The sequence below is a fragment of the Sceloporus undulatus genome, chromosome 1 (assembly GCF_019175285.1).
Source record: "Sceloporus undulatus isolate JIND9_A2432 ecotype Alabama chromosome 1, SceUnd_v1.1, whole genome shotgun sequence".
Taxonomy (NCBI): domain Eukaryota; kingdom Metazoa; phylum Chordata; class Lepidosauria; order Squamata; family Phrynosomatidae; genus Sceloporus; species Sceloporus undulatus.
In genome coordinates, this window is record NC_056522.1 from 157604633 (window position 1) to 157625011 (window position 20379).

General features: G+C 38.6%; 2 protein-coding genes across 4 annotated transcripts in view; both read left to right on the plus strand.

Moving 5' to 3' along the window:
* RANBP17 (RAN binding protein 17) overlaps positions 1 to 19535 on the plus strand; it is a 242905-nt gene extending 223370 nt beyond the window's left edge. For all 3 annotated transcript variants that reach the window (XM_042464644.1, XM_042464725.1, XM_042464814.1), the window contains 3 exons: positions 9487 to 9585; positions 16794 to 16921; positions 18798 to 19535. In XM_042464644.1, coding sequence (XP_042320578.1) covers positions 9487 to 9585; positions 16794 to 16921; positions 18798 to 18894 — 324 coding nt within the window. In that variant the 3' untranslated portion in view covers positions 18895 to 19535. The remainder of the gene's footprint in view (positions 1 to 9486; positions 9586 to 16793; positions 16922 to 18797) is intronic.
* Positions 1 to 20379, plus strand: part of FGF18 (fibroblast growth factor 18) — a 650869-nt gene that overhangs the window by 336864 nt on the left and 293626 nt on the right. The window lies entirely within an intron of this gene.

The following is a 20379-nucleotide window of genomic DNA, read 5'->3' on the forward strand; positions in this document are numbered from 1 at the left end:
ATTGGTGGAAGGAGGAAAGAAAGGAAGAAATGCAATATTAGACAAACTTGTCCTTCATGATTCTTTAGATTCTGCATTCAGTACAAAAAAGCATTCACTGTTTGAGCCAGTTTGCTCTTAAATCTGTATAAATCTGTAGCCGTTTTGAGGGGGAAACACTGGTGGTTTTTTTGTTTCATTTTTAGATAAAATGAACACTTTCATATACTTGGGCCTCAGTTTTCAGAAATTAAAGCCTGAAAGCTTCGACCTTTATCACCGTTTCTAGTGGAGTAGATGTGTAGGCTGTTGCTGTTAAATTAGCAGTCTCGCTGATTAGCTTAACAATACCATACTGTTTGTGTTACCACCCAACAGCTGGTTTCTGCATAATCAAATTGGCACTGTGTATGCTTTCTGCTTGCAGTTCTCTCAGCCCTCTGTTTGCAATTCCACCTTCTCCCCCAATATGTATGTATACCCCCCCATAGAGAATATCATATCTTGCATCTGTTGAAGTGGACACTCGTCACAAATGTTTGACCCATTGTTAATGCCATCATCTAAGATCCTATTTGCTGTTGGAGCATACAGTTACACTAGCACACTTACACAGGAGGCAACAACTAGCAGCCAGGTCCAAGGGAGCCCCATTCCAACCGATAAGTGGCTATTTGAGTCAGGGGCAAAGCTTCTATGGGGTGCCTCCTTGCGCCACATCAGGAAAAGTAGTTACACTAATCTCATCCACAATTATGCTAGCATAGGTCACCAAGAGGATTCTGGCCTTTGTTTTTTAAAGTTTTGCAAGGCTTTCTATAGTTTGTTCTGTCCTTATTTCCCAGAAGACTATGATGTAGATTATCCTTCCAGTTATCCTTTCATTGTGAAGAGTGGTAACTTCTATAGAAGTGTTGTTGCCAGTGTTACAGTGTAAAAATATGAAGGCTGTACTACTTTCATGCACAATATTCTTTTTGCAAAAAGCTTGTCCATAATACTATATATACCTTTTTATGCAAGACGTTTTCACACAGAAAACCAGTGTGGTATAGTGGTTTGAGTGTTCAGAGACCAGGGTTCAAATCCTCACTCAGTCATGGAAACCCACTGGGTGACCTTAGGCAAGTCGGACACTCTCAGCCTCAGGGGACGTCAGCCGCAAACCTCCTCTGAATAAATCTTGCCAGGAGAAACCTGTAATATGTTTTTCTTAGGGTCAACTGGTAGGAAATTATTTGAAGGCTCACAGAACCAACAACAAAAGCAGATTTCACTAACCATTATTTTTGTGAGAACTGCTTTACATTGAAAAAAATGGTAAAAAGTGAAAGATAATTGCATTCCAGTTCATCTTTTGGGGAAGTTCAAATTAAATTGGTTCATATTAAAATGCAAATCACACAAATTCCGCTTTTTCCCTAACTTAAAATTTTATGGTGATTCCATGTGTACATTCTGTTAGGTCCATCTTCTACCCCACCATTGTCTGCTGTGACAGGCAACAGCTTTCCAGAGCATCAGGCAGAGAAAAATCTCCCTAAGCCTTGCTAACTAAGATCCTTTTAAACAAATAAGAGAACAAATGCTGGCATTGCAGGGATAACACAACATCTTCTTCATGCAAAGTATGTGCTCCACCACTGAGTAGAGGTCTCTCTTGACTTCAGCTAGACTTTTTTTTTTTCATACTCTCTTGGTTGGAAGGCAAGATGATTCAGAAGGCCTCATTCATCATGAGATGTAAATCAGTTGCAAATGAAATTCATGGGAGCTGCAGTTACATTAAGGAGATTTGCATGCATTGTGTGCATCAGGGCATTCTTCACAGTTTCCTTTCTCACATGTAGGGAAAAGAGAGTGATTGAGATGCTTCATTTGTTTCTCCTACTCTTAAAATGAGTGTTATATTTGATTATAACATACATAATTGTGTTATATAGGTGCACTAGGACTTCAGGAAAACAGGGTTCACATTCCCACTCAATCACAGGAAACCATTGGGTGACCGTGGGCAAGTCCAATTCTTCCTGATCACACAGATGGCCTGTGCAGTGCATCTTCAGAAACTTCTAGAGCTATTACATAAGCATTATGGCAGAAGCCCTGCCCACTCTCTGAGCAACTACCAGCTCACTTCCTCCCTACGGTTTCAGTTCCTTTTTGCCTGCTGTCGCAGCAATATCTCAAAAACTTTTCCAACTTTACTTTTACTATCAGACTTTGATTTTTGTGTTTAACACGGTCTGTCTTGAGGTTTGATTATTATTTCTTCCTTCTTCATTCACCTTGGTTATTTTAAAAGGAGTACTGTGATTTCTGGTGAAATACTGGAGTTAAATGGCCACTTGCCTTACCTCTGGTGCTTGGGATAGGCTGATTCTAATAAAAGGAGAGGTTAACAGCTCTACTGTATGAGCACAGCCTGTCAGAGGCTTCTCAGGCAGTTGGGAAACAGTCTAATCTGACAAATCTTTGGCTTCTTGTTTCTTGCCCTACCTTGATCCTCTTTGGTTTCGACACCACAGACTTATTGAACCAATTGGCCCTCAGGCGATTTTACATGGCACCTACTCCTACACCAACTAAAAACCATCAGGAAGGAACCAGGCCAGCATTGCCAATAGCCACAGACCATCCTGACACTCCTGTTGGAGGAGATGTATTAAGCGACCATTGTTGGTACCTTCTCTTCAATCCATACAGAGGAATCAGATTAACTCGATCCCTCTATATCAAGGACTGATTGCTGGTATCATCTTCTGATGCCATGTGGACAAAGCACTCCATACGGAGGAAAAAGAAGTTGTGGTTGGTTCCTCCATGCCAAGGCCCTTCTCTTGCTCCATACAGACTTAATCCAGGTTGTTTCCTCCATACCAAGGGCCAGTTGTTGGTACCATCTTCTCCCTCCATATGGAGAAAACAAGGTTGAGATGGAGTCTGTCCCTCCATTCTGTGTGCCTAACATCGGTACCTTCCTCTTACTCCTTTCAGCTGAGATGTAACAGGTTTATCCCTCTACACTTCTCCATACAGAGTAAACAGAGAAAGTGGTTTGTCTCTCTGATCGTTGGTACCAACTTCTCACTACATACAGAGGAAGTGTGACAGGTTGGTCCCTCCAGACAGAGGAAACAGAGGAAGTGATTGGTCCCACCATACCAAGGGGCTATCATCTTCAAAACTTGACATGGCACATGCAAAGATTGAACTACAGAGCCCTTGCATTTACACTCCATACACTTTTAGAAAGCAATCTAAAATGGCCTTTTGTCTTTTTGCATCCATATCAGTTTGAACTCATGTTTAGCACACCCTTGTGTCTTCACACCAGGTGTGCTTACAGCATGATTTTTATGTTCTACAGTCTCTTTAAATATTATTGTATTTTGTTGTTGTGCAAATGGATAGTGCAAGTTTGTTATGTAAGTGTGTGTGTGTGTGTGTGTGTGTGTGTTGCCTGTTGACTTACAGCGGCCCCATGAATTTCATAGGGTTTTCTTAGGCAAGTAATTCTCAGAGGTGGTTTTACCAGTTTCTTCCTCTGAAATACCACCTATAGCCCCTGGTATTCTTTGGCATACAGTACAGTATTAGGTTCTTTAAGGCAAGTGGTGTGTTGGCAGGGCAGAGAGTGCTTAGAAGTTCAGAGATGGTTGGTATCTGGCTGAGAGTTTGAAAGAGAGCAGTTGAAAACTGGCGGGGGATAGTTGAGAGGAGCCATTGGGGTGGAACTTAGATTGTGGTTATTGTAACATATGAAGGCTGGATCGAGTAGGGACACCAAAGTTAGTGCTTCACAGACATACATACTTCATTACTGCCTCTACTTAGGGTAAAAGATTTCAGATACAGTTGTATCTATGACAGGTGCAAGTCAATATGAGTGTGCCAACCATAGAGCAGGAACCCAGTACTTCTAAGTGAAAGAAGGCATTACAAGGAAAGTGATGATAGTCCTCATGTTTTTACCAATAAAGAAAAGAGGGAAACAATTGCATACCAACTAATGTAAATAGTGGAAATACAATGCAAACTAAAGATATAAGTAAACAACCTCCCTTCCCTTCCTCCTTCAAACACTGCCACCTTGGTTGATAGGACCAGGTGTGAATGGTGTGACACCTATCTCCTTATGATCTGTCTGGTGTAGGGCCAGGTTAAAACGGGAGTATATTTAATTGAATTAAACATCGCTCTCCCAAACAGAAGACTTTTTCTCTTCAGAAAAAATATGTATTTTTAGATTTATCTTTGTTGAGTTTTGTTTTACAAGTCAGGGCCCCACTTTATCAAGGTCATTTTTTTTTTTTATTAAATTTTATTAAATATTAAAAACATACAATAAAGATTTTAAAAATCCATATATCAAATATAATCAAAAATAAAAATATACTTATAACAATGTTCTTCTCCCTCCTTCCCAACTTCCTTGAATACTGACTAATTTTTAACATTATCTACTATTTTCCTACTGAACTCTAACTAGTCCTATTACTGCTGTTGATTCTTTCAAGTTTTCTTAAATAAAATAATCTTCATAGCCTTCCGTATTAACGATTATTCATTATCCCTGTTTTTACTTAACCTAATAAGCTCTAAGTGTTTCTTCTTATATAATTCTTATATACACACAGTTAATATAACAACTCTATTTTTAATTCTCCTTTCAAAATTATCAACAATATTTGTTATTATTATTATTATTTCACAGAGAAGTAACTAACTTTACAGTAACATTACCATCACATATCTGTCTATCACCTTAAAAAAAAAATAAAAAAAAAATTCCTATTTTTACTCTATACTCTAAACATCCTCTATAATAGCATACATCTTATCTTCCTTTAAGTTACCCAGATATGTTTTCCAAACCTTCCACTCTTCATAGAAATCTTCCAAAGGTCTATTTTTCACCAGGTGTGTCAATTTCTCCATCTCGTAAATATCCAGCATTTTCCATCTCCAATCCTCGATTGTTGGGCAGAAATCTTTTTTCCAATTCTGGGCAAGAGTCTTCCTGGCTGCAACTAGCGCCAGTAATATAATTTTTTCATTTTTTTTTTCATATTCTATGTCCTCCATCATATTTAAGAGATAGAACTTAACAGTCGGTCCTCCCTTCAATCCAAAGATTTTTCTCATCTCTATATGTATATCTTTCCAAAATTTCCTTACAATGGGACAATTCCACCACATATGTAGGTAGCTACCTACCTCTTTGCTACATTTCCAACAGAGATTCCTATTATTTTTAAACATTTTAGATAATCTATGTGGAGTAAGGTACCATCTAAACATGGACTTGTATATATTTTCTTTTAGGTCCACACAGATAATTTGTTTGATTTTTCCCTTCCAAAGTTTCTCCCAATGTTCTAATTGTATTGGTTCATTTATATCTTTGGCCCACTTTATCATGAATTCTTTCACTGTTTCTGATTCCAATTCATACTCTAATATTAATCTATATAAATTTGAAATTTGTTTCTGTGGATTTTTAATTATTCTTTCAAATTTTAAATCTCCTTCCCCAATTCCACCTTCCCTCAAATCAAATATAAAGCGCTCTCGAATTTGTCTATAAGAGAACCAAGGTCATTTTTAATGTTATTCCTAACCCATTGATTGCAATTCCCATGCATACTTTTTATAAACATATTGCTCACTATATAGCCAACCCCAGCAGACCTATACGAAGTGTCACCCCTGCTCTGCATTCGGTGTAGCTTTCCAAATATTTGAAGCATGGTAATCTTGCATCAAATTTGCCTTGGTTTCAGTATTTTCTCTACAATGAGAAATTTCATGTAATAATTCTACCTGTCTATTGACACATAATTTGTACCCCAGAGATCACTTGTCAGCAGAAATCCTGAAAGAACAATTTTATGTTCAGCTTCTAACAAAGAGCAGTAGGTTTAAGCACAAAAGCAAAACTTTATTACATTGTACTCTTTTCTTCTCACTGTTCTGTGTACAGTTTCAAGACAACCCACAATCTTACTGTAATAGGCCACTTATAAAAGGAGGCCACAGGCAAAGTTAGATATCTAATAATCACATTGCATCAGATGTTGTTACAGATGTTTGATACAGATGTTCGCCACTTAACAGAGAGTCACAGGGTCACTTAGAAGCAGTTGACACCTAAATAGCAGCAAGTAGGAATGCTAGCGTTGTCTGCAGAAAGCAGCTAGAAGACATAAAGGATATGAAGCTGCCTTAAACTAAACCAAACCATTGGTCCTTCTATCCTAGTCATATCTGCCCTGACTGGTAGCAACTCTCTAACAAGGCAGCAATTCTTATCTAGCACATACTTCCAGAGCTTCTTTCAGATAGAAGCACCACTGGTTGAATGTGCACACAAAGCAAGTGCTCTGTAAGCCATCTTATAAAGTCAAGAGGGCAACAGTGAGAGAAGAGAAAGAAACTCAGTCTATGATCAGTCATTTGCTCTCTCTGTGAAGAGTAAATTACATTGAATATATCCTCCTCTTCCTCCTCAATTCCCCCCCCCCACCATTTCTTCAAAAGGAGGACTCAAGGAAGATTACAAATTTAAATAAATACTATATGGTTAAAATATGCAGAAGTTCAACATTAAAATAGAATTGAACTATATTAACGTCATTACAATGTAATGTAATGTCATTACAAAACAATTAGTGTCGTTACAGTTTTGTTAAAGAATACTGATAGGCTGCACATTTTATTTTGTTGCGTTAAATGTTGTTATGTTTCTTTCAGTAAAAGCTTTTTCCCCCCAGCAATGTGTAAAGAGCAGTACAATTAAAACAACACAGCATCTTCTTTAAAAGCCCTTTCTTTAAAGCCCTCAGTTCTCAAAAGCCTGTCAGAATAAAGAAGTCTTTAACTGCTGACAGAAATGCAGCAAAGAAGGGCCCATTGTTGCTTCCTTAGGAAAGAAGACCCAGAGCCTAAGAGCAACTGTCTTTACCTGTGAAGGTGGGAGGACTGAGAGAAGGACGGATGCTGAGATCCTCTGGGCTCAGGCTTGGCTCATAAAGGCAGGCATGGTCTGACAGATAGGGCCTACGTTGTACAGTGCTTTATATAACATTTTATAGCATTTTGCATTGTATCTGAAAACAATCTGGCTGCAGAAAGTTCAATTTTGCATGTAGGACTTGACTGCAAGCCTCTTGCAGTAAGACCTTTATTTAATGTAATATTTATTTTATTTACAACACTTATACCCCATCCTTCAGACAAAAAGCTCTCAGAGCTGCTTAGAAATGGTTAATTTGACAGTTGCCTTCCCTCAGGCTTACAATTTAATAAGATAGGACGCATAAGGAAAAAGGGGTGGCAGTAGGGGAGTGGATGAAGTCGACCAAATGCTGGCTGCTGGTCTCTCCCTCAGAGGCTACAGCTGGAATGCAGGGACAGCTCTCATTAGCTTCTGGGACTGAGTCATGATGGAGCAGTGCCTGGTTGCTCTTCACATATGTAATACTGTTGTTCCTGAGACCCAGTATACCGTATATACTCAACTATATGTCAACCTCACATATAAATCAAGGGTAGGTTCTGGGAGGTCAAAATTATGGAGTTTGACATGACCTGTGGATAAGTCGAGGTTAAAACTTAGGTACATGTAACAAAGGATCTAAAGGATGACGCAAAGAAAACAATGCCAACAAATTTACAAAATTCCAGCAGACATAAATAACTGTTTCTGCTCACACTAAAGGCTGGATGGATAAGAGAGTAGAGGAGGGTCAGTGCTTCCAGGACAGATTACACTCTTGGCTTTCACCAGGGGATGGTTCCTTTTTTAATAAGAGTTAAAGTACAGTACTTACATTAATAATAATAATAATAATTTGTTTTATTTATATACTGCTATTCCAAAGATCATAGCGGTGAACAGCAAGTAAGCTTATTAGCAAGTAAGCTAATTTGCCTATAGATTAACCCATGGATAAGCTGACTCAGGTTTTTGGGGTCAGTTTTTAACCTAAATTGCTAGACGTATACATGAGTATATACAGTACTTTCCAAAGCTTATACTGGGCAAAACAATAAATTTTATGCTGAGTTTTGTTCAAGTACACTGATGTTTGTTTACTGCTTTTATCACTGGGGGAGCTTAAAATTCCTCTGGCTGAGGGAGTGTCCTGCAAGAATCCTAGTCAGGAGTTTTTTTAAGCCCTGTTTCCATTTTCTATGGAGTACTTTGGCTATGTGTAGTGTTTGTTTGGAGTGGTAGTAGAAATTGAAACAACAGAAACAACATGGCAGGGTTCTTCACCAACACCACAGGGATGAATACACGTTCAGTGTCTTGTCCAACATATCCTCAGCATTTGTTGATGCCCAGCAAGCAAAAAATGCCTCTTTAATAGTAACCCAGCCCAAAGAATGCTGGAGGTTATGTTCCTGAACAGCAAATAAGGAACTGATTTAGGTAAGGAGCCAGTGTTGATCTTATTAGGGTTTTTTATAACTCAAAAGAGCACCAAGCATTATCCCCAATTTACTCACATGTCCCAAATATTATCTGCCCCTGCCCTCATCTGTACCTCAACATGTGTAAATGTAACTAGAACTAACCCTGGAACATATAATTCATTCAGAACTGAAATGGCAGTAGAAGACCTGTTTTGATACCATGTAGAGATTTTGTTTTTGTACCAAAGAACAGAGTTAGTTTTTTTTAATGGTGGTGTAGTTCTGGAATAAATGCTTTGAAGTGTAGTCAGATTTCATTTATGGCCCATTGAATAACATACTTTAAAAAAAATCTGTACACTTGATTACCTCTGTTGTGCACTAGCATTAATGAAGAGATCCCTTGCTTGTACAATACAGTACGCTACTTGTGTTGAAGCATCAAGTAACCTTTGATAATTCCTTGTTCTGAGTGATTTGCAGAGCTAGAATGATATTTTTTTCATTTAGTGAAACATGTTGTTTGACTTATTCTTGGGCAGTTATTATTACAGTCTGGCTTGCAGTGCATGTCAGCTCTCTGGGGACTCAACTGCCTGCAACTTACTGGCATTGAAGAAATCATTGAAGGGTTTTCTACATTTTCTTTTTGTATGATATTGAGATGGGTGCTTTATTTTCGTTGCTTAAATTACTACATTGTGTGCTATCTTCTAGGCCAAATTTTACAAATATCTTATTCTATTTCTGTTAAGCTTTTATATGTGGAATACCATAACTGTGAATATCCTGTCTACCTTTTTTCTCACACAAGTTTCCACACAAATTACTAAAGTGTGCAACATTTGGATTATCTTGAAGGTCAGAAGAAACTGATTCCAACAAATGACAGAAGTGTGTTTTTAGAATTAGGTTTTTGGGTTCATCATTCTCCATAAAGGTGTGCTTGACTGCTTTGCACTTTTGTTGTTATTTGCCTAATGTCAAATGAGCCCCACAGAATCACAGTTGAATATGGAGCAGGAATATATAGCAACTAGCAGTATATATTGCATTTTCTGAAAAATGTTTTCTTAATTTCAGATGATGTCAATTCTTATGAACACCATAATTTTTGAGGACTGCAGAAACCAGTGGTCAGTGTCAAGACCTCTTTTGGGTCTCATACTCCTCAATGAGAAAGTAAGTACCCCAGAATGAGAACTGGCAGTCAGATGAAAAATGTTTGAAGTCTATTTGTAAATTGTAGTACTCAATTTTAATAGATAAGCTGTGTCTTGTATCAATTAATGAAGATAGTGTGGTGGGGTTGAATGAGTCTCCTGGATCACACATGAGATATACTCTCCCAATAGTAAAGGGAGACCCTTCTTTCTTTAAATAGAAAGTTGTCCTTGTTCATATTCCCCTTGCATACAGAAAGTGTATCTCTGCTTTAGCCCTAGTTACCCCCCAACATCCACAGTTCATAAACACACAAAATCTAGTACCCATAGAAGTGATTTTGTATAATCATTTTGAGTAGATTCAAGGATAGTCCCTCTTGCTGGTTATAAAATCCTTCCTAGGCTGCATCTGCACTGCAGAAATAATCCAGTTTGACATAACTTTAACTGACATGCTATGGAATTCTAGAAAATGTAGTTTTGTGAGACATTTAACCATTTCTGTGAGGAGATGTGAAATATAGTGAGGACTCCAGGGACAATAAATTGAAAAGCTCCCCATGTCAGTGTACCTCCAATCTATTCGCAGAGAGGTAGCACTGCAATTTATGGTAACAGAGAATCAGAGTTCACAGATGAACCAATTCTTGAATCAACTTGGGTAGGGAAATGCATTTCAGAAAGGAGTCATGCTGTTGTTTCAACTGTTCTCAGAAATGAAAAGCAGCTTCTCTTCGCTCATGAAACTGCAATTCCTGCAAGCTTATGGTTATTCACACAAGTGTGTGCTCGTGTGCACATACGTGCACACACACAGGTGTTAAAGGGAACTACTGATCTTAAAAATGTCAGTGTCAGAAATGAAATAAGTGTTCCTGACCACAGGTAGGAAGGGGTAGGAAAGGGGGTACGTTTTCTTGCCTAATACAGCTTTTGACCAGAAATACTAAAGGTGAGAATGTCACAGTAATCCAGTTGTTTCAATTTCTGATAAAATAGTGTTGCTCCACACACTTTGGAAATACCTGGGACCCTTGTTATGTGTTTGTTAACTTTCCCCTCAAGAAAGGACCTGGAGCCAAAAAAGCACTGAACCCCTAAGCTCTTCCCTCAGCAATGGTCCAAAGTGATAACATTGCCAATGGTACTGAAAGCAACTTGACCTCTTAGGAGAACCAAAAGGGTTCCAGTCCTCTCTGTTCATATCTCTGCTTGGTATTGGAAAATACTGGTATTGGAGAATTTCACAGACTAAAATCAAGGTCAGTATCTACATCAAGGTGGGAAGCTGTAAGGATTTATAGCTCATCACTGTTCCCCAGCTTAGAAATTTTTTTGGGGGGGGGGAACTTTCCCCTAATGCCTTATAGTGTCCCCATAAGACATGGGGAAATTTCATATTTTTTGCCTTCTCTGTGTCATTTTTGGCCCAGGAGAGGCCTTTCTTTTCTCTTGGACTTAAACAGTGGGGAGTAGGGACAGGGATGTGCCAAAATTGCCTCCCATGCTGCCTAGGACATGTGGATTAAAATAGATATATAAACAAATAAGGGAGCTCGGTGGCCACAAAAGCAGTCCCAGGGGATCAAATCCTCATGCAGCTCATAGACTGCAATTTCCCCGCTTTGAGTTATATAGCCTCTTTCCTCCAGAACTACCTGCAGCTGAGATGCCAGTGGTAACTGTCAGAAGAATCCTCTCTTTTCAGACCATTTTGGAGAAAACGTCCCATAGTACAAGTCAATTATTTTATGAGCTGTAAAGCTTAAAAGAAGAGCTTCCTCTGATCTTCTAAGTTCATTTTTTAATGATGGGTAGTGTAATCATTTTCTCATAAGATTATTGTGTTCATCAGTTCATCAGACTTCTGGGAAATGAACTCAAAACAGGCAAAAAAAATGACTCATCTTACTGAGCTTTGCTTCTCTCATTTTGGATTGAAAGGCATTTTCTAACACCTAAATTGTACTGTTTCTTGTGCAACCAGAAAATGTGCTTAACTGAACATTTTTTCCCCGTGGCTCTCTATTGCCATCATAGAGAGCCTGCACATCCTGCTGTGCTGAAAGTTGCACAATTTGTTTTGAGCTTGCTGTCTGTTTAATAGTTGCATGTGGACAAAAAGGAATTTGTCCATCACCTCTGCGTATGCACTGGAGTACCACAAGATCACTTTGGGAGGACAAAAATTCCACATCACTAGAATTTTCCAGAACGCTTCATAGTGTTGGCTTAGGCAGACACAGTACCAAATGTTTGGCTGCATCCACAGCTTCTCAGAGAGCAACCATTATGAGGAAACATTTTGTGTCTTTGGGTTCCCACTAGAACCTTTGGTTTTCCAACTTCTTTTTTACTTTTTCAGATGAGTCTCCTTTGCAGGGGTTGCATGTAAAAATATGGGTCTATGGATTCAAGGCTGAGATGAGACACCCAAGCTAAAAGAGCCTGCTTCATTGCAGCAGTGGGAGCCAGTGTGTATAATCTTGCTGCAGATGCCAGGATTGTTCCTGAAGATATTGACCTGTAGTGTTCTCCATACTTCAGTGCGAGTTCTGACTTTATTCCAAATTCGTTTATCTCCTGGGCAGTCACAAGTGGCAGTGCATTACTGCTTTGGAGAATGAATTGTCTATACAATAAGATGGTGCTGGGAAAAAATAAGACACTAAGATTAGCAGCAGCCGCATACATTAAAATTCAAACTGAAATCCCAGCCCTGGTAGGAAACTAATAGAAGAAGAAAATATATCAAGTATAGAAGCGCCGTCTCATCATTCACCTGTGCTGAAGGATCCAATTTTAACCATATCCAATAGCACTGTCATTCATCTTCTTGGTGTATTATTGTGATTTAAATCCAAGCTCCATACGAGAAGCAGTTCTTTTAAAATGATTGAGAGGGAATAAGGGCAAATTCAGTGTTTAGAAAAAGTTTATGACATCACAATATTATCCTTTACAGATGGAAGCAATATTTCCTACTTTGGAAGGAAAACTAATCATTTTCTATCTGCCCTGAGTCACTGCATCATTATAAAAGGCGGAAATAAGTAGTCGTATGCATTCCCAATCTTGTTCTTGGCAACATTTTTGTTTAGCCAATGCCTCTGATTTATAGTATTAAATATTACCCTGGCTTTATATTAATTACGTGGTTTTGATTTAACAGCTTTAGTGTAAGAAGGAATTAAATATTTCACAAGAAGATACAGCCATGCAGTCATGAATAGTAAGAAATATAAGGCCAGCTCCACTTTCTTTCTTCTGGAATGATATTGCATTCTAATGATCATGGAGCCTGGTTAGTTGTGGAATGCATATGTGTGCCATTATTTATCAGCAGGTCCTCTCTAAGTCTAGTCACTTTGGACTTATCTGCATTAGAGAACCAGGCAATTAAGTCTGGTTTTAGCTTATTAAGATGGAAAGAAGTGAATATAGATGAAACAAACCATCACGAAATATTCTATGTTTCTCAGATACCAATGGCATTTATGATTCCAGTTTCTGAAAAGCTAGCAGTAGAGTGATGATAGCTGATATCCTTCAGGTTCATGGTTCCAGCACCACTTTGGATGCAACCTAATGATAAGTCATCAGGGTGTATTCCTGTGTACACATTCCTGAGAGGAAGTGTCATTGCACTTAGAACTGAATAAACGTAGTATTTCATTATTGTTTTGGCAATAATTCTAGGCTGCCACAGTAAATTGTTTGATACAGTCAACCCTCAGTATCCACGGGGGATCTGTTTCGGGACACCCCCCCAGGTTACCAAAATCCACGGATGCTCAAGTTCTGATGTTCCCAGTGGTGGCATGTGCATGTGGCCGTGCCACCAATAAGGACAATGGGACTTCAATGGTGGTGTGTGTGTATGGCTACGCTGCCATTAGGGACAGCCCCTGTTGTCCCCACAGGTGGCACATGCATGCAACTGCGCCACCATTAGGGACAGCAGGACTTCAGGTGAAGTCCTGTTGTCCCTAATGGCGGTGCAGCCATGTGCACATACTGCCACTGGGGACAATAGGGGCTGGCCCTAATGGCAGCATGGCCACATGCACACTTCACTGTTGGGGACAATGCTGGCTTGCTATCCACGGATACTCAAATCTGCGAATGGCAGGTCTGTGGATACCGAAAGCCAACTGGACCAACTTGCCATCGCTTTACTTCCTGCAACATTTGTACCCCTCCTTCAAGCAGCTGAGGGTGGTGCTCATGGTCCCCTTACTAATTGCTTACTACAACAACTCTGTCAGGTAGGTTAGGCCAAGAAGAAAGAAGGGGCCAGAATTCTTCAGAAAGCATAACAGCTCATTGGAGATTCAAACCCAGGATTTCCAGATCTTAGTTTAATTTCTCAAATTGGATTAGCAAAATGATTCTTTTTTAAGAGTATACAGTAACAACATGATAATAAAATTCAATAATATTAGCTACATGAAATTATAGACATGTGCTGTTGCTGTTGTTTTGTACCTTCCTCAAAATTGTATAACATTTTGTAAATCTGACTTGCCACGTGGCCTTGCATCTTTGCAGTTATTTTTGTTAGCCAGATTAGTTAAGAAGAAGGAAATAAAGGAGTGAAGGTGTAAAGATTGGGTAAAGGGGTGTCCCTACATAAGCAGAGAGGAGCTCTACCAGGTGAGGTGACTGTGATCACCAGTTCCACCTGCTGGAACCTGCTGCCAGTGGTGATGCACTGAACTGAAAGATGCTATTCTATATGCAGGAAACAATATATGTAATTTCACCCATCCATTATTTTCAGTGCAGGGAGCGAGGTGAAAATAAAAGCTCTACTAGGAAGTGAAATACACACACACTCTCACCTTCCACCCTGGCCACTTCAAACCATCAGGGCATTGGATGAGGCTGCACACTTTTCCATCTACATGTGGGACTGCAGTGTTACTGAGCAACTGGGTAGAATATGCCCTAGAGTCTAAATAAATAATGAAAAATAAAATAAAATAACTACAAAAAGAATTAAAAGCTGCAGCCCCTGGGCCCCTCCAGAAATCCAGATGTTGGTCCCTAGTTTCACTGCAGTTGCTCACCCCGTCTGAAACATTGCTTTTTAAATCCTTACTATCTAAAAGGGCTAGAAACAACATTTTTGATGAATCTTGAAATTCATGGAAGAAGGTTAGAATATCTGCAGAAGAAGAAGAAGAAAACTACCGTACCTTATGGTTGTGGTCTTGCAAGATATACACAATAGAATTGAATTCAGAAAGATCATCTCACATCTCTTTTGACTTTACTATGACTGCCTTCAACTAAGAAAATGAATCCCTGGATGTCTCTGATTTTGCTGTTCCTATACAAAATGGTTCTTGAGATGACACGGAGGCACAACCCATCACAATTTCACCCTGATATTTTTCCTGAGGCCTGCCAGCATTACTAAGGACTTTCCATTCCCACTCCCCAGACCAGTTCAAATTAATCCAGTACTTTCCAAAATGGAATGTATCTGTATTTCCCTTGTGTGTTTCCATATTCTCGAAATTAAACGATTGCTGCTGGTAAATATTTCCAGGACATAGATTTAACAGAGATCAAGAAGGGGAAAGAGGAATGTTAGCATTAAAAGAAAACAATCCCAATGCTTAACTTGCATAATGTTGCTAACGTACTTTAACTATAACTCCTGAATAATAATTTTTAAAAGCTTGGTGGAAATTGGTAAATATTGCATGAACCTGAATATAAGATGTAATCGGTGGGATGGGGACAGAAAGGATTCACGGGACAGTGAGGGCGAGAAATGCATCATCTTTCAAGAAAGAGACTGGATACAACTTGTCAATAAGCAGGTGCAATGAAAACAGAATAAAAGAATTGGAAACTCTTGATATCAGAGACTCCTCCTCAGAGGCGTTTTTGAAGGACAGTCTCATGATTCAGTGATCTCTTCCTGCAAATACTGAACTATAGGATCGGATCCCACCAGTGGTTGATAATAAATACACTATTATGCAAGCTTTCCCTGTGTAAGAGGCTTGTTTCAGTGTTTATTATGGCTAGTCTGGTAGGCATAGCTAAACATTGCTGTAGCACTCCTTTTCATTTGTAAGAGTTGATAGTGTTGTATTTAGTAATCATGCTTTTCCATGTCACTGTTTGTCATTTTTATCTTGTATTAAGTTACTTTGCTTTTCTGTGGATTAATAGGGTGGGGTTCACTTTACATATGTGTATCTGCTAGGCTTAGTGAGACTGTAGTTTGTTTGGGTCCTCAAGCCCTTTAGGTTATAATGTGCTAGATTCAGGATCCCTTCAAAGCAGATAAGGGTTGTGGTTATGTGCATAATTGGCTCTCTATATCCATGGATTCTGCATCCACAGATTCAACCAACCACAGTTCGAAAATATTCACCCCCTCAAAAAACAACAACTTGGTTTTGCTGTTTTATATAAAGGACGCCATTTTACTACATCATTGTATGTAATGGTACCTGAGCATCCACAGATGTTGGTGTCCATGGGGTGTCCTGGGACGAAACCCAATGGATATTGAGAGCCCACTGTAGCTGTTTCTAGTCGCTGGATACTGTCCCAAGTTATGTGCCTTATACAGATAGCTGTTTCCAGTCAGTTGTTGAATACTGTCCCAAGTTATGTGCCTTATACAGATAACACACAACTAGGTAAGATCTTGCCTTTTTTAAATCTGAAAGAAGAAACTATTTGTTGATCTTTGAAGTTCCTCCCATTTTGTAAGAATTATTAAAATTCACTAAGACGTAGTGAAGTGAACTTAAAATTCAAGTTGAAAATCTAAAATGCATTGCATAGCCTTGTTAGTAGTTTTAGAACACATAAGTAATTTTGAACACAAGTAATTTTTTTCTGGACTGGAACTACTGTGTTCCTATGTTAATCTTGTACTTCCTTGCCCTCCTGACAGTAAGGTACACTGTACCTGTAGATGCTTTCTGCTTGGTGTCATGGAGTTGTTCTGATGCAGGGTACCATGTTAGAATATCTGCCAATGCTTCCATATGATAGGATGACTAAATAACCTCAAGATTCTTTCTAGTCTTGAAATGGCATCAGTTGATATTCCAGATGGAACTAGGTATCCCATGCTTCCAAAACTGAACTCGTTCATACATAAGTTTGAGATTTTGATCCTATAAACAGAGATAAATGCTAGTTATTTCCATAATTTTCAACCTAATTATTTGTCCTTTGTCTTCTCAGTATTTTAGTGAATTAAGGGCAGGACTGATAAACAGTCAACCTCCTGATAAACAAGAAGTTCTTCATCAGTGCTTCAGAAGCCTAATGGAAGGAGTAGAGCAGAATCTTCTGGTAAAGAACAGAGACAGGTAAACTTACTATATCCTGAATAACTATTTTTTATTCTTTTTATTCTTTTATTTATTTGTTTCATTTATAGCCTGCCTTTCTCCCAGCATAGGATTCAAGGCCATGAACAATGTTTTACAAATACAATAAAATAGAGTTAATTAAAAACTCTTAATACAAAAGTTAAAACACAGTTAAATTCACCTCCCAGTTTTAAAAAAAAACACTCATTAAAAACAACGTTAAAAGAACCATTAAAACATAATTAAATAAAAATACTACACAAACACACAGAGAGAAACATATTTATAAAACCTCTGTCTGTTGCCACATATTAATAACTAAATGTCTTCTTAAATAGAAAGATTTTTACCTTTCAGTGGAAGGACAACAGAGAGGGGGGAAGCCAGACCTCCCAGGGAAGGGAGTTCCATAACTCACAAGAGCAGCCTCCAAGAAGGCGCTCTCTTGTGTTCTTGTGCCTGGAATGACAGTGGGGCCAAGCGAAAGTCTTCCCCTGCAGATCTTACAGTATGGAAAGGCTCATATACAGTAGGGAGATAAAGTTTTTCACATAGTTCTGACCCAAAGGTCATAGCCAGTACTTGGATTTCTGCCTGGAAATGGGTCAGCAGCTAGTGGAGTAACCCCCACAAAGGGGTTATATGCTCCTATAACGTGTCCCAGTCAGCCTGGCTGCAATATTTTGGATTTTCTGATGATTCTGAACAGCTTCCGAAGGCAGTTCCCCATGTCGAGTATGTTAGAGTAATCCAAACAGGATGTGATCAAGGCATGCATTATTGTAGGTAGATCTGATGTTTCAAGGAAATGGTGCAACTGGAACACCAGTTTTAGCTGTGTAAATGCTGGAGGATGTCCAAGCTGCAAACCTGAGATTTCAGGGGAAGTTTAACCCCATCCAACACAGGCTGAATCCCTCCCTGTTTCCTGCTCTGCCTTTTGACTAACCAAGATCACCACTGTCTTGTCTGGATTAAGTCTCTGTTTGATTGCCTCATCCAGTCCATTACCAACAACAGAAATTGGTTTGGTACAGAAACAACTTCCTTGGAATTGGATGGAAAGGAGAGATAGAGTTGGGTGTCATCAGCATACTGGTGACAGCCAGTTCCAAAACTCGAGATAACCTTTCCCATTGTTTTCATGTAGATGTTAAATAGTATGAAAAACAAAAATGGCCATGGAGTCAAGCAGGAATCCCTAGCACCCTCTTCCGAGTTTGTGCCTCCAAGGACTGGAACCACCACAGAACAGTTCACAGAACAGTTGACAATAGTAGACTATTGAAATGTGAAGAATTAATCATACTTTTATGTCAGGTAGCAAGACTTGAAATTGCTCTACAAATCTTTTTAGTAGTTGCATGGATGCCAAGAATCTGCTTTAATGGAGAAGCCAGCTTCCTCTGTGCATGATATAGAAGACAAGCAAATAGAAACAATGTTTTTCAGTGTTTGGCTTACACTTACTGAATTTGTTAATAATTCATCCGAATTTGCTTTTCCACCAGAATCGCATGTTAATTTATTGAGCAATTTCCAAATGGAATCCAGGGTCAAGTTCTAGGTTGGAATTTCTCAACAGAATGTTCTTCTCAATGTTTGCATTATTACTGTTTTGAATCATTTTTAAATGTTAAAAAATACAGTGCCTTGCAGGAGTACACACCACTTTGGCTTTACCATTTTGTTACATAACAACCTGGAATCGAAACAGGTTAAATTAACATTGTTTACATCTGACGTACACAAGATACTCAGTGCTGTGAAGATGCGCAACATTTGTATAGCATTGAGATTTACTTGCAAGTATTTTTCTAAAAGCTTTAATGAGAAGTTATTTAAACTTGTTTTGGGGTCTTCTTGGTTACAGATTCACACAAAACATGTCCGTCTTCCGCAGAGACATGGCTGAAATCATGCGCTGTGAGGGAGCGTCTGAATCCGCCAGTTCGGACATGATGAGTTGATGCTGAACTTGGAGCATGTTGAAATAATAATGATCAGACTCTGAAAGTTGGGATACCATGCTATATTGTTAGATAGATGTTGACTTTCATAGAAAATATTTTTCTAAATAACTTCTGCCTGTTTATATTGCTGGCATAAATGTAAGGATTTGTAACACTGGAAACAATGTACAATGAGACGTGGCATAAAAAGAGCCATTTTGAATTTTCCTGTCCAGGTTTCTTATTTCTTTTCTCAGTTACATGGTGCAGAAATAGTACTTAACCAAAGAACAAAATACAATATGTATTTTTCCTTGAAATTGCATTTATTGGGTCTTTCCAGTCCACAATGAAACCAATAAACAATTTCATAGACATTTTTTTAGGTTATTTGATGTTGTCCCTGTTTCTTTCATATCTTTATCCAAATTCTGAATTAACAGAGAGCCTAATTTTTAACCAATAAGGATATATAGTAAGGTGTAGATTTTTTTAGAAGATTTATATCTTAAGTGCACTATCTGTAAAATAAGTTAACAAAATTACAAGTAACTCATCTGCATTAAATAAAGATTAAAGTGACAAAAGTGGTACTTTCCAAACTCACAAATAACAGTACTTTTGTTAATGGAGTGTAAATAAATTCATATTTGATACAATCCATCTTGAATGTTTCATTCTGGGTCAAAATCCCAGTCGCATAATTGTCCTTTGTTTTAACTGCTAAAGCATTCCTTGAACAAGAATGAAGTTAGCCGTCACTGTAAGGAGCCCACAAGCGAACTCAGAGGTTTATATCCTAGGCTATATATTTTGTAAATAGTGGGTGCCAACATGAAGCAGATTCCTCTTTACATACATAGAATTCTTAAAGGACTTCAGTCATGGCCTTGAATAACACCTGAATAATACCTTTAGATGATTAAGGAACACAGCAAAAAGATCTCCAGTGTGGATGCAGCCATACTGGTTAGAAGAAAGATTTTTCATCATACAATCTGGTATGAATTACTGGTAAAGTATCCAGGGTTTGATGTCAACCAGTATTACTGACACCAGGGCTCTAACATCAAAAGCTGACATTGGACTGTTGCAGAACCATTTGGGCAACATAGATTAAGCACTGATGTTCTGTGCCTTCAAGCTGACTTTATGGTCATCCTATTGTAGGGTTTTCTTAGCAAGATCTGTTCAGGGAAGGTTTTTGTTGGTAACCCTGTCCCTTCTGATGTGTATGCATCAACATTCACACTCTTTTCACCAATTCTTTTCCCTGTGTCTCTGCAGTGGCAGCAGCGTGTCAGAACTTCTCTTTCACACAGCCATTGCTAAGAGAACTTGCTTATTTTTTTTCTCCTTCTGTTCCTTCTTACTATTTGTTCTCATTCATCCTGGTGTTTATTTTGCTTTTTTAATTTTTCCCTCAAATGCCATTTGGTGTTTATTTTTCCTTTCTCATTTGTCTTCATGTGGGCTTTTAAGGGCATAGCACTGGATGCACTT